Here is a 14,677-nt window from a genome sequence, read left to right on the forward strand (position 1 = left end):
AATAAGATCCTTTTCTACCACCAAACACGCACAAGAAAAGGATGCCAACAGATATTGAGGGTTTTAGGAAGTGCCTTAAAAGACAAAGTGGGGATAGGAATGCATATTCCATCCAAAGAGGCAACAGAGCTTCGGAGAACCAGTCCCGATCCCTGCCACTAGGCTACACCTTCGGAAGCACACGTGAGTTTGGTACGTTGACGCCACTGTTCTCAGTCTCTGCAGTGTCGCGAGGCCCGCGAGAAAGACATACCACGGCGCTTACGTCACAGCACGTGACATTGCAGGTCTTACGAGTGCCAGCAGCCGTCCTCAGCGGGATGTGAGTAACTACTTCAGGCGAGTTTAATAATTCTGGACTGATTGTTTGAATTCTTGCAATAGCACAGGACAATTTTAAGACCTTTAATGGATACCTTTTGTTGTGACTTGGCAAGACAGCCAAGTCACAATGAGAGGAAGCCGAAAGGCACGCGTTAAGCTCACGCAGATTCGCGTGAGGTCTGGAACAGTTAAAGGAATTAATAGTAGCAAATAAAGTACGTAGTTGATGTAATACTTAACTTTAATCCACAATTGTAGAACATCTCTCGTTACGGTACATGCTTCATAATATTAATTATCAAATGCTATGGCGCCTTGCTAGGTCGTAGCAAATGACGTAGCTGAAGGCTATGCTAACTATCGTCTCGGCAAATGAGAGCGTATCGTTCAGTGTAGCTTCGCTAGCAAAGTCGGCTGTACAACTGGGGCGAGTGCTAGTAAGTCTCTCTAGGCCTGCCGTGTGGTGGCGCTCGGTCTGCAATCACTGACAGTGGCGACACGCGGGTCCGGCGTATACTAATGGACCGCGGCCGATTTAAAGGCTACCACCTAGCAAGTGTGGTGTCTGGCGGTGACACCACACCTTTTCAATTACGTATTGATCTTCCGCGGGCCCTACACGGAGTTGAGCATTCGCGAAGTTCGGCAGACAAGCCGACTAGTGTGACGTCACAAGTTCGTTGCAGGGCCTGTGTTTCTCGTTGGCTCCGACAGTGTTGTGGCATACGTGGACCCGGTCGGCACTGTCAGGCCCATGGCGTGTACTTTTGCTTGCAGTCCGCCAGCGTTCGAAGTCGAGTTTACTGCCGAGGACATGCGTTGAGACCTGTAATTTCGACTCTTCATAACGTCACTGAATGGCCTTTCCTTCCATTTGTTCCTCAAGATATTCCTCACAAACCATCGAAGTCTGCAGTATCTTTTGTTACATACTGTATATCGGTATACTGTGCCAAGGTTGGCACCTCTACTTATGTAACTAGGTTACTGCCACTCTCTGCCTATGAGTCGCTGGGCAGAGGTGGCGTATGCTCCCTCTGGTGGGACTGATATATCGCGGCTCGAGGACGGCGTGCTGTGAGCCGGAGCCGAGTCCAGAGCTGTTGACGGTCGAATAAGCGAGGCGACGGCCCCCTGTGTTATATGCCAGTGTACACTCTAGTCGTTTTCGTTCTCGCCGATGTTGAATATGCAGATCTGACTGAGAATTCAGACAGTTTAATGTAAATCCTGCAGAAGCTCGTCGCAGGCTGTTTTCCAAAAACGAACAGCTTAGAGAAAGAAGCGGTGACTCTCTGTGCAGGACCTGTCCATCATTTTTCAGGATAATGCTCGGGAGCATATGACGGAAGTTGTGACTGATTTCTTCGATCGATGGAGCTGCGAAGTACTGTATCACCCGTTAGGCTTCTCGGAGTGAATTCGACTGGATTCCTAAATTGGAAGAAACATTTCATGGCATTTGCTTCAGAACTGTTACAGAGATTCGTGGGCCAACATACCGCTCCACTCGCACTATCATCTGCCGTTACTAAGGGTGTCCTACGACTTCCACAACGCTGGCAACGGGTTATACGCAGTGGTGGTCACTGCTCTGAAGGAGAGTAGATCTTCGAAACACGCATTTATTTTGTACAACTTGTAAATGAGTACTTGCCACTAATAAAGTTTCAAACCTTGTGTTTTAAAAAATGCCCTGGTTTCTAAGTACGTTGTTTTAATAGTTGTTTCGATGCTTTTAAATTCTTAAGACGTTCAGTGAAACTGTTTGTGACCTTGTTTCTACAGTTGTCGATGCGTTTGATGTTGTTTCTGTTTACTAGACTTTTGTGGTATAACTTTAAGAGTTTAAAATGTTAGCTACTTGAGTTCAAGTTAAATTTCCAGACGGAAAAGTGCTTTGCTGAGATGCTTTAAGAACGGCTGTTCAATATACTTTTATATGTTGCGGGACTCAAAATTTGTTATTTAAATAAATGTACAATTCTTTTTCGATTTGCAACTCAAATCAGTTAATGGGTCCCAGCGTTTCACCGAAGTGCTCAGTATCGGCACAGTACGTTTGTGGAAATTAAATAGCGAAAAAGTACTTCCCTCAGGTATTTATATGACTAGATCAGCTCTTTGTAATTTGTTACTAGCATACTTTGTATAACCTGCCTCCGTAGATGAGGCTGCTAACGCACGCCTCTGCAGTGGCGCTTGACTCGGAGGTAAGCCATTTAGGATCCTGCTGGTGGAACATTTTCACTTCCTGTATTTGGCCAGCAAGGGGAACAGAGGCGATAGCGTGAAGTTCCTGTTTATTCGTTTCTGCGCCAATGACCTGGGTTGAAATCAACACCTCTCCACAGCGTCTCATAAAGTGAAGGCATCTAACCCTGTTGATGGCGATCCGTCCGTTGGATGGGGTGCTATTCGAGAGGAGTAGGCTGTGTCCCGACACCATGTTTCACCCTCTCCCTTTCCTTCACGTACGACAGACTCCAAATTGCATTGTACACGCACTAATCACAGTCATCCACCCGACACAGATACACACTTGACAACATGTCGGAGGAAGGCATCGGCGAACCAACTCCACTGGGACCTTGCCAAGAGCGGTGATTCCGGAGTCCTTCCTCTATCCTGCGTTAATTTCTGGAGTACTCTGACGTTTTGATACTTTTCATAAGCAGAGCTTGACTCATTCCATGCCACTGAAGAGTTTCTACCACAGAAAATATGGAACGTGATGTTAGAAATTAACATAATATTGCTTCAGACACATTTCGAGAAGCAGCATCTCGTGATCTGGTTAAACATAACGAATCTTCACGTGTTGAAAGCTGACAAACGCTAGACACTGAAACGTAGTACTAAACACTCTCAGTTTTACAGCCCTGAATTCGTGAAATGTGGTCTCTCAGACCAAGCGAAAATTTTCTAACTTGCTCTCCAATGTGAGTTGCGTCGGAGTGACTGTTATACTCGCCGTATGGCACCGAGAACTTTCGTGAAGGATGATGGGATGGAGTCCATCGACGATCAACACACAGCAGGGAGGGAATAAGCTCAGTTGTCATGCTGCCCATGGGAGAACGTCCCGAATGGGGCCGATATTGAATGATATGCCTGCCATCCCGAAACACTTTCATCCTTCTCGGCATTGTGCGACATGTCAATGGTCCGTCGCCACACACCTCATGCAGTCTACATCTACTTCTACATGGTTACTCTGCAATTCACACTTAAGTACCTGGCAGAGGGTTCATCGAAACATTTTCATACTACTTCTCTATCATTCCACTCTCGAATGGCGCGTGGGAAACAGGAACACCTAAATCTTGCCGTTCGAGCTCTTATTTCTCTTTTTACATTATGGTGATCATTTCTCCCTACGTAGGTGGGTGTCAACAAAATATTTTCGCATCCGGAAGAGAAAGTTGGTGATTGAAATTTCGTAAATAGATCTCGCCGCAAAGAAAACTGCCTTTGTTTCAGTGACTGCCACCCCAACTCGCGTATCATATCAGTGACTCTCTCACCCCTATTGCGCGATAACACGAAACGAGCTGCCCTTCTTTGCACTTTTTCGATCTCCTCCGTCAATCCTACCTGGTAAGGATCCCATACCGCGCAGCAATATTCCAGCAGAGGACGGACATGTGTAATGTAGGCTGTCTCTATAGTGGGTTTGTCGCATCTTCTAAGTGTTCTGCCAACAAAACGCAGTCCCGGAAAACATTGTTGTGTCCTCCGACAATGTGCCACTTCAGTTTTGATCCATGCATGCATGTACACACTATGACTTCCTCAAACACGGCCGCCGCCTCTCGCTGCACTACTTGAACTGACTTTCTGTTATTAGCTACAGACAGTGCGTAGCACATGCCATTGGATACATATCCTTCATGTTACGTCGTGTTGCCACTACTTTTTATCGAACCCTACTACTTTAAAGTGTTAGTTCAAATGAAATGTGTTCTGGGTGCTGATGACGACAAATGAAGATATCAACATTTAGTATAAATTTTTCTGTCTCTTTGCACTTATTGCGTGTAATTTTTATGTGCAAGTTTAAACCGTGGCATTTAGGTTTACATGTAAATTCATTTGCTATACAGATATTATAGTTTTTAGAATGTAAAATTCGCTTCCCTAAGACTCATTTTATGTGACTATTTAAAAATGCCACACAGACATATGTGATTTCCTATGATAAAAAGTAAAATGCTGCAGGATTTATTAGCGCTATAAAAGAACAAGGAGCAATTAAAAAACTCTTAAATAATTATAAAAATAAATTTTCCCTGATTAATTAAAAATTCTTACGATTTGTACCTTAAATCTCGGTTTAAATATAGGGATATGATAGATTCCACCTGTACTTACGTTACAGAAAAGCCACTTTGTGAGTTAAGAGCTAAATTAGACCGACACTGATAAGTCCGATCTTTTAATGTCCAACGTTTGTCAGCTTTCAGTATGTGAAGATTCTCGTATATTTAATCCAAGGGTGAAAATTTGTTTCTTGAAGAGCGTCGTCTGGCATGTGATTCATCGCTAAGTGAGTATGATTGAGAAAACATTTAATATTACGCTAACTACTTCAGAAGCAAGAGGTCACTGTCAGTTATAATGGAAAAACCTAAACGGTATATGAAAGAATGGAAGCTACTGCAGAGAAGCAGTGGCGTGGTTGCAGGGAAGTAAAGCAATTCAGTTTAAGATAATTCTCATCTATTGTTCCGCCTCAGTTGAACATTTTTAATTAGAGTACGTGTGTCGATCAGTATCGATCATCTTCAGATCGAAGCAGTTGCGTCGGCAACCCGTCATGTCTACTCAGAGGCACGTATCGTAGTACTGTCCTCTAATATATGGTTCTGAATTGACAAAACAGATTGCTACATCTACATCCACACCTACATTTATACTCCGCAAACCACCCAACGGTGTGTGGCGGAGGGCACATAAAGTGCCATTGTCGTTACCTCCCTTTCCTGTTCCAGCTGCCTATGGTTCGCGGGAAGAACGACCGCCAGAAACCCTCCGTGCGCGCTCAAATCTCTCTAATTTTACATTCGTAATCTCCTCGGGAGGTATAAGTAGGGGCAACCAATATATTCGATACCTCATCCAGAAACGCACTCTCTCGAAACCTGGACAGCAAGCTACACCGCGATGCAGAGCGCCTCTCTTGCAGAGTCTGCCATTTGAGTTTGCTAAACATCTCCGTAACGCTATCAAGCTTACCAAATAACCCTGTGACGAAACGCGCCGCTCTTCTTTGGGTCTTCTCTATCTCCTCTGTCAATCCGATCTGGTACGGATCCCACACTGACGAGCAATACTCAAGTATAGGCCGAACGAGTGTTTTGTAAGCCACCTCCTTTGTTGATCGACTACATTTTCTAAGGCCTCTCCCAACGCAACTTCCTAGATCTGAAGATTATCCAGAGTGATCGAAACGTGTAACGTAATTAAAAGTGTGCAGCAGAGACGGAACAATAAATGTGAATAATCAGGAGTATCTACACAGCTGCTGAATCTCTCGAGACGATTATGTCGCCTATAGTACGGCGCAACTCACGTGGCGGCCGCGACGTCGTTGGCGCGCCGGGGCAGCGTGGCGTCGCTGCCGCTGGAGGACTCCAGCGGGCGCTGGGCGCGGGCCTGCGCCGGAGGCTGCTGCTGGGGCCCGGAGACGCCGGCGAGGCTGCCGCGGCCCGCCGACGACGAGGAGGCGCTCGAGCTGAGCGAGCTGCCCGCCAGCCAGGGGTTGGTGCGGATGCGGTTGCGCTGCCGCGGGGACGGCGCCGCGCTCGTCGCGGGCGGCGACGAGTACTCGTCGGGCAGCGCGTAGCTGGCGCGCGCCGGCGGCTGCGCCTGCCCGTCGGCCGGCGGCTGCCCGGGCGGCACGGGCACCGGCACCGGCAGCGGCACGCGCCGGCACTCGTCGTAGGACTCGGTGCGCCGGTGGCTGGGCACCACGGCCGCGCCCTCAGACACCTGCACACCGGACGCTGTGCGGAGCCGCTGCCGGGGGGGAGAGCACAGTGTGAAGCTACGACACCACCCCTGCCCTCGCCACCCTTGTTCATCGACACTCACCCGTCTTATAGTAGGCCGAACTGTTCATAATTTCATGTCGTCCATGTTGTACAGTGACTTGTAAGCTGTAACTCTTTATAATATGAATTAAAGCAGTTAATTTTCAGGCGAATCAAGGCATTTTCTTAGTATTCCTTATTTTGGATTAGGTCAGCTGTCGTCTTAACCATCACTTCGAAGATGTTCCAGGAAAAAGAACACTAAAAAGGGCATTACTTGCCAGGAGACATCTACTGGTATTGAACACAGTTCTTAATTTGAAATAGAAATTTCTGAGAATGTAAGTACGGAGCACAGCGTTGTATGGCAGTGAAACATGGAATGTGGAAAGACCGCAACAGAAGAGAATCGAGGCATTTGAGATGTGGTGCTACAGAAGACTGTTGGAAATTAGGTGGACTGATAAGGTAAGGAACGATGATGTTGAAACTTCCTGACAGATTAAAACTGTGGGCCGGACCGAGACTCGAACTCGGGACCTTTGCCTTTCGCGAGCAAGTGCTCAAGGTGGTAGAGCACTTGCCCGCGAAAGGCAAAGGTCCCGAGTTCGAGTCTCGGTCCGGCACACGGTTTTAATCTGCCAGGAAGTTTCATATCAACGCACACTCCACTGCAGAGTGAAAATCTCATTCTGGAAACATCCCTCAGGCTGTGGCTAAGCCATGTCTCCGTAATATCCTTTCTTTCAGTAGTGCTACTTCTGCATGGTTCGCAGGAGAGCTTCTGTAAAGTTTGGAAGGTAGGAGACGAGATACTAGCGGAAGTAAAGCTGTGAGGACGGGGCGTGAGAAGTGCTTGGTTAGCTCAGGTGGTAGAGCACTTGCCCGCGAAAGGCAAAGCTTCCGAGTTCGAGTGTCGGTCCGGCACACAGTTTTAATCTGCCAGGAAGTTTCTTATCAGCGCACACTCCGCTGCAGGGTGAAAATCTCATTCTGGAATGATGATGTTCTTCGCAGAATCAGCGAGGAAAGGAATGTATGGAAAATGCTGACAAGAAGAAGGGACATGATCATTGGACATCTATTAAGACAACATGAAATAACTTCTAGGGTACTAGAGGGAGCTGTAGGAGGTAAAAACTGTATAGGAAGAAGGAATACATCAAGCAAATAATTGGGGTTAGACTGCAATTGCTACTATGAGATGGAGAGGTTTGCACAGGAGAGAAGGTCTTGGCAGGGTGCATCATGCCAGTCATGACTTAAAAAACGGGATTGTGCCGTTATAAATTCACATTTGTTTCAGTGATTAGCACACAAACACGAAACACAATAAAAAATCTTTTCGAAGTGGACATTCCACAGCTTCATTCCGTTTTTATTTTATTGATTTTTTTTGTTATTTTGCTATTTGTGACTAGAGACGCGGAGGAGGGGGGGGATGGGGCCGCACACTAATTCCCATGTAGTCGTGCCTACTATATTACACTAGGGGTACGACATTATGGTGGGTGGTGATTCACGCCCAAGGTCAGGAGGCTGATAGACCACCACCCGAAGGCACTGGTGGAATAGCATTACAATATTAAACACTTCAGGCAGCCAATGTGGGCAGGGCTGGTGGTAGCGGACCGCTGTGGAATGCCCCAGTCAGCGTTCGACATGCAGGGGGCGGCGTCTCAGCTCAGTGGCCATAATGTCTTGAGGGAAATAATCTTGCCTGTATTACTACTCAATCATGTCCAGTGCTGCTACAACCATCTTCCACGAGACGATGCTCAGAATATCTGTGACTCCCTGTAAACTGTACACAGGGAAGGCATCTAACAAGTCTGCTCAGAATCTGTGAAGTCGTGTAGAGAAGTGCTGTGACTTCCCATCAAGAGAGAGAGCCTGGCACCATCAAAGTATGCGATAGAAACAGAGGTGGGTAGTAGAAGTGGCTCGCCCACAAGATGACAGATCACGATCTGCTCCCAGGTCCCGCTGGAGAGGCTTCCAGACAGCCTGCCAGATGGTGACAGCCGTGACTTCCTCTCAGTATTGCCATGCTAATTGCTAATGCCACTAACAGTTGCTAAGTCCTACCATACAGCACTTGCTGTTTCATAGAAGACTGTAGGAGATGGATCAGCAGAGTCGACCAGCTGCAAACCGAACAGAACTCCGCCAGAACAGAAGTAATATTTATAAATGATGAATTCATGTGCTCTGTTACTGTGAGGTGGCAATCACATCATTCGTCCTAGTCTTCTCGTTTGATCAGCTCTCTTGGTCGATTCAGAATTTCGCAACTTCACCTTTCTGATGCTCTTTTTCGTCATGCCATTAAACTGAGTAGTTAACTTGTGTCCTACTAAAGCATTCTTGCACAGTCACTATTGTGTCAATATTTCTGTATCACCATTATGTCATTTTGCTACATGCTTACGATGATGCTCAGCCTATTCATGGTGTTGCAACAGCTTCCATGTTTGCTACAATCCTATCAGCGAATCTTCCTCGTTGGAATTCTGCCCGGCTATTCATCTGTTTGCTCTGCCTCTGGCATTGCGGGGGAAGAATTTTGAAACTCTTATGGCTGCATCAAGTATACTATTCTGTTGTGTAATACTGCCATCAACAGAGGCAACAGGCTGATAAATGACTATCTTAAGGGATGATTGATGGCTTGAGAACAGGACTGCGACCCCAAAACAAGTCACAATGAGCGAAAGGCAAATGAATAAAATGAAAACAAAGTGTAGATGGGGGACGTCTACTTCCAAAACAAATGCTTTACCAGCTGTGGACCTGCCGGCAAGATTCTTCTTCGATAGTAATGGGCAAGATCACGAAAAACAGAAACACAGATAAAATCAAAAGTGTTCTTTTAAGCCGGGACATCTTTGAAATGGCCGGGTGGAGTGGCCGCGTGGTCTAGGGCGCCATGACACGGATTGCGTGGCCCCTCCCACCGGAGTTCCGACTCCTCCATCGGGCATGGGTGTGTATGTTGTTCTTAGCGTAAGTTATTCTGAATAGTGTGTAAGTCTAGGGGCCGATGACCTCAGCAGTTTGGTCCATTAGGAATTCACACACATATGAACATTTTTCTTTCGAAATGAAGATAAGACAAAGAACTCTACGCTACATCCAGACTAAGGAATTCTAATGTAACCCACTGATGCCTCATGATGATGTTTTAAGACCTCGAAATGCACCATGGAAAAAATAACAGATAATTATTTTGAGATATAACCTATCGCATCACTTCAGAAAAACACTGTGTTCAAAGAAAGTTGGCTGTAACTTTTCATTCAACATTTCGAGAGCCCAATCTTATTGTACACTAAACTGTCCAAGGAGAATGAGATAATTAAAACTAATATACAAAGGAATGCATTTTCTTTCTTGTATCTGATAATGATTCAAGATTCCCCACCCTGACATAGAGATTTTGTATGGAATTAAGATCGGGTGATTTAGTGGGCCAGTCCAGTTCCCTGGCTGTTCATCAAATTAGGAACGTAAACATGCAGCCATGGAACACGTTTGTTATCCTTGACTAAGACGGAAGTGTGCACAGAACTGTGTAGCCGAAGGAAAGGCGTCAATTGGTCAACGAGTATCTTGAAATAAACATCTTGGAAAATGAATGATGGGACAAAGTCAAACTACGAAAATAACCCCAAAATGTCACAGAACCACTCCTAGCCTGAGTTACGCCCATCTTACCCTGCGAACTAAACGCTACATTGAGCCATCGGTGCAGTCGACGCACTGCATCGTTTGGAAAATGAGGACAAATCGCAGCCTTTCGAATCGCGCTTAACGCGTCCGGACAGCTGTTACTTGATTCCGTGTTGTGCTGTCCACTGGATACGTGAAGCTTCATGTGCCGCTGTGACTAATGGCCTTTCTTGGGGTGCCAGACTTCAGTTGTCCATTGGACAGAGGCACAGGGGTTAAACAAAAATATGGAAACACCAAAAACACATTACCATGTAGGAAAACCGCTGGCATTCAAAATAGCTCCCAATCGTCTCGGAATGGATAAATACAGGCCTTGCACGGTTTTCAAGGGGATTCATGCTCACGAAACTAGTCCTGGACGATACGAGCTGTGTCAACAGGGGTCCGTGTCCTCTTGAAACTCAGCAAAATCACTAGGGAACAATCATATTCCACGGGATGGACCTGATCAACCAAAATGGTCATATAATCCTTGGCAGTAAAGCGACCTTGCCAAGCAACCATGGGATACGACGATATGGATGCCCAATCATCATCGAAACCCCGCCATGTTCCATTCAACGGCAGTAAACTCATCCACAAACTGTAAACAGTGTGAAGCAATGCTCTTGCGACCAAATGTAATTTTTTCATTGCTACGTAGTCCAAGTTTTACGCTGCGGCCAAACTTTTTCCTGTAAAATGGAAATGAGCGTTTGGTGTCATTGGCCGGGAGGCCCCCGCCGCCTTGGTGCAGGTCTTATTACATTCGACCCCACATTGGGCGACCTGCGCGCCGGATGGGGATGAAATGATGATGAAGACAAAACAATACCCAGTCCCTGAGCGAAGAAAATCCCCGACCCAGCGGACACTTTTTCCTGTTACGGGCATTTGCTTCACTGATGAACGATCCTGAAATTACAGCTCATCCTGCAATTCTCAGTTTATAGACCTCCATCCATGTTGTTTTGGTGCTGATATGGTTCACGAGTGTGACACTAAGTTCTGGAGTGACTTCTGCAGCTGTGGTCCTCTTATTTTACGTCAAAATCCTCTTCAGTGATCGCCTGTCAGTATCACTCAACATACACTTTCATCCGTGTTGTGACTTAGTCGTTAATGTTTTTACACTTTCTCTGTATGCGGTATGAATATGTGATACGATGCCTCTTGGAACACCAAATACTTCTGCTCCGTTGCTTACGGAAGCACTCGCCATACGAGTACCAACAATGTGCCCACGTTCGAACCCACTTGGCTCTGATATAATTCACTCACAAACTACACAGAACATTGTCCTGAGTACGACTGACACTTGCAACGTATAGAGGGCATCGCACAGGTACCGTTCATGGTCAAATGCAATAGCGCGATCTGAAGGTCTCTATAGCATATGCGTTTATGTCGAAGCATGCATTTCTCGAGGAGTTCCCATACTTTCGACCAATTCCTCGATCTTCATAGTGTTCCAAGGGAAACTGGTTGAGATGAGAATTAAGTAACAGCAATAACTGCAGTCGGGTTTGAAATCGATTCTCAGTGACATAGTATGCAATTCGTATATGATATCTTTAAGTTTTAGGATCGGTTTTCTTACAGCGCGTAGTAATTATGCCTGCGTAGTCCTTGTAACAATACTTGACAATCCGTGTTGATGCACTGGCAAATGGAGTAACCTCATTCACGGTGTAGTCATGGGAACATCCAGATACGGTGGTTGCTTTCTGCCATTCATTCACGTCTCCAAGTCAGCCCATGTTACCGCGCTGACTTAGCGGTAGAGGGTCATAAGACGGCCTGCTAGCAGTTGTACACCAACTACAGCGCTCCAAAGCGACATGTATCGACCTGTGCACTGTCATGGGATATATCCTGATATCCTGTCAGACCTCCTCTTGCCCAGCGTAGTGCACCAGTTCGACGTAGCACGGACTTAGCAAGTCGTTGGAGGTCCCCTGCAGAAATATTGAGCAAGGCTGCCTCCGTAGCCGTGCATAATTGCGAAAGTGTTGCCTCTGCAGGATTTTGTGCACGAACTGACCTACTGCATATGTCCATAAACGTTCGACGGAATTCATGTCGGGCGATTGGATGGCCAAATCATTCGCTCGAATTGTCCAGATTGTTCTTCAAGCCAATCGCGAACACCTATGGCCCAGTGACATGGTGCACTGCCATCGATAAAAATTCTATCACTGTTTGGGAACTTTAAATCCATGAATGGCTGAACATAACCATTTCCAGTCAACTATCAGTTCAGTTGAACCAGAGGACCCAGTTCATTTCATGTAAACATAGTCAGCACCGATATAGAGCCACCACCAGCTTGCACAGTGCCTTGTTAACAACTTGGATCCATGATGTCATGGGGTGTGCGTCACACTCTAACTCAACCATCAACTCTTACCAACTGAAATCCGGACTGACCCGGCCACGGTTTCCCAGTAGTCTAGGGCCCAACCGATATGGTCACTAGTCCACGAGAGGTGCTGCAGGCGATGTGCGCTGCTAGCAAAGGCACTCGCGTCGGAAGGCCGCTGCCATAGCCCGTTAACGCCAAATTTCGCCGCACTGTCCTAACGGATCGCACATAGAACGTCCTACATTGAATTCTACGGTTATATCACTCAGTGTTCCTTGTCTGTTAGTACAGACTACTCTACGCAGTCACTGCTGCTCTCGGTCGCTAAGTGAAGGCAGTCGGCCACTGCGATTTTCGTGGTGAGAGGTAAAGCCTGAAATTCTCGGCACACTTTTGACACTGGGTATTTCGGAGTACTGAATTCCCTACCGATTTCCAAAATGGAATGTCCCATGCATCTATGTCCAACTACCATGTTGTTGTTGTTGTTGTTGTTGTTGTAGTCTTCAGTCCTGAGACTGGTTTGATGCAGCTCTCCATGCTACTCTATCCTGTGCAAGCTTCTTCATCACCCAGTACCTACTGCAGCCTACATCCTTCTGAATCTGCTTAGTGTATTCATCTCTTGGTCTCCCTCTTCGATTTTTACCCTCCACGCTGCCCTCCAATACTAAATTGGTGATCCCTCGATGTCTCAGAACATGTCCTACCAACCGATCCCTTCTTCTAGTCAAGTTGTGCCACAAGCTTCCCTTCTCCCCAATTCTATTCAATACCTCCTCATTAGTTATGTGATCTTCCCATCTAATCTTCAGCATTCTTCTGTAGCACCACATTTCGAAAGCTTCTATTCTCTTCTTGTCTAAACTATTTATCGTCGATGTTTCACTTCCATACATGGCTACATTCAATACAAATACTTTCAGGAACGGCTTCCTGACACTTAAATCAATACTCGAAGTTAAAAAATTTCTCTTCTTCAGAAACGCTTTCCTTGCCATTGCCAGTCTACATTTTATATCCTCTCTACTTCGACCATCAGTTATTTTGCTCCCCAAAAATCAAAACTCCTTTACTACTTTAAGTGTCTCATTTCCTAATTTAATTCCCTCAGCATCATCCGACTTAATTCGACTACATTCCATTATCCTCGTTTTGCTTTTGTTGATGTTCATCTTATATCCTCCTTTCAGGACACTGTCCATTCCGTTCAACTGCTCTTCCAAGTCCTTTGCTGTCTCTGACAGAATTACAATGTCATCGGCGAACCTCAAAGTTTTTATTTCTTCTCCATGGATGTTAATACCTACTCCGAACTTTTCTTTTGTTTCCTTTACTGCTTGCTCAATATACAGATTGAATAGCACCGGGGAGAGCCTACAACCCTGTCTCACTCCCTTCCCAACCACTGCTTCCCTTTCATGTTCCTCGACTCCAACTACCATACCACGGTGAAAGTCTATTAATTCCTTTCGTCAAGCCGTAATCACGTCGGAGACCTTTCCACATAAATCACATGAGAACTAATGACAGCACCACCAATGCACCTCCCTTTTATACCTTGTGTACCTGATACTACCGCAATCTGTATACATGTATATCGCTATCCCATTACTTTCAACTCAGTGAAGGCCTATTTTCTCGTACTTTATGCGGTGAGCTTGTTTGTTACGTTAGACTGTGAAATAATTCGCCTGAGTAACTGGACAGCAGGGATTAGAGCCCCTGCTTAGAAGACTTTGCTGGTCAAATTGCCGTCTCCCTTCCTTCGCCGTCCGTTCCGGAGCGTCGCGGTGGCTGCTGCGTCGCGTGTTCGGCTCGCAGGACTTCGCGTGCCACCGCCAGCGGGCGCCCCGCCCCGCACACCGCCCGTGCTTACGTAACTCGATTAGAAAACAGATTGCTCGTAATTGCTGCAATATATTTCTGCTGTCCGGGAATGACGGCTATCGGTCTGCCGTCGTTCGTTGTAGCCGTCCGACACTGAAGGATGCCCACACCGCAAAACCCGTTGTTTGCCTTTCGAACACACGGCAGCCAGAAATAGCGCAAAGTGGTTGCGAAACGCAGCCTTCATTCTAACGGTTACGTCACGTGACTGGGACGTCATCGTCCAGCTGACAACTTGACTAGGACCACTACAGTGCATAGAATGCATCGTTTAGTGATAACCTGTGAAATTTTCAGTTTGGAGTCGCGGTTATTTGAATAGATGCACCCTACCAATGTGTGTTTTAGT

The 14,677-nt window shown here is 46.3% G+C and overlaps 1 protein-coding gene across 1 annotated transcript in view; it reads right to left on the minus strand.

Annotated features, from left to right (window-relative positions):
* LOC124731761 overlaps positions 1–14,677 on the minus strand; it is a 764,200-nt gene that overhangs the window by 53,505 nt on the left and 696,018 nt on the right. Inside the window, exons 7-8 of the mRNA XM_047248518.1 lie at positions 6,241–6,345; positions 5,900–6,195 (exon numbers count right to left, since the gene is read on the minus strand). Of these exons, the coding sequence (XP_047104474.1) occupies positions 5,900–6,195; positions 6,241–6,345 (401 nt within the window). The remainder of the gene's footprint in view (positions 1–5,899; positions 6,196–6,240; positions 6,346–14,677) is intronic.

This window comes from Schistocerca piceifrons, chromosome 1 (genome assembly GCF_021461385.2).
Source record: "Schistocerca piceifrons isolate TAMUIC-IGC-003096 chromosome 1, iqSchPice1.1, whole genome shotgun sequence".
NCBI classification, from domain to species: Eukaryota; Metazoa; Arthropoda; class Insecta; order Orthoptera; family Acrididae; genus Schistocerca; species Schistocerca piceifrons.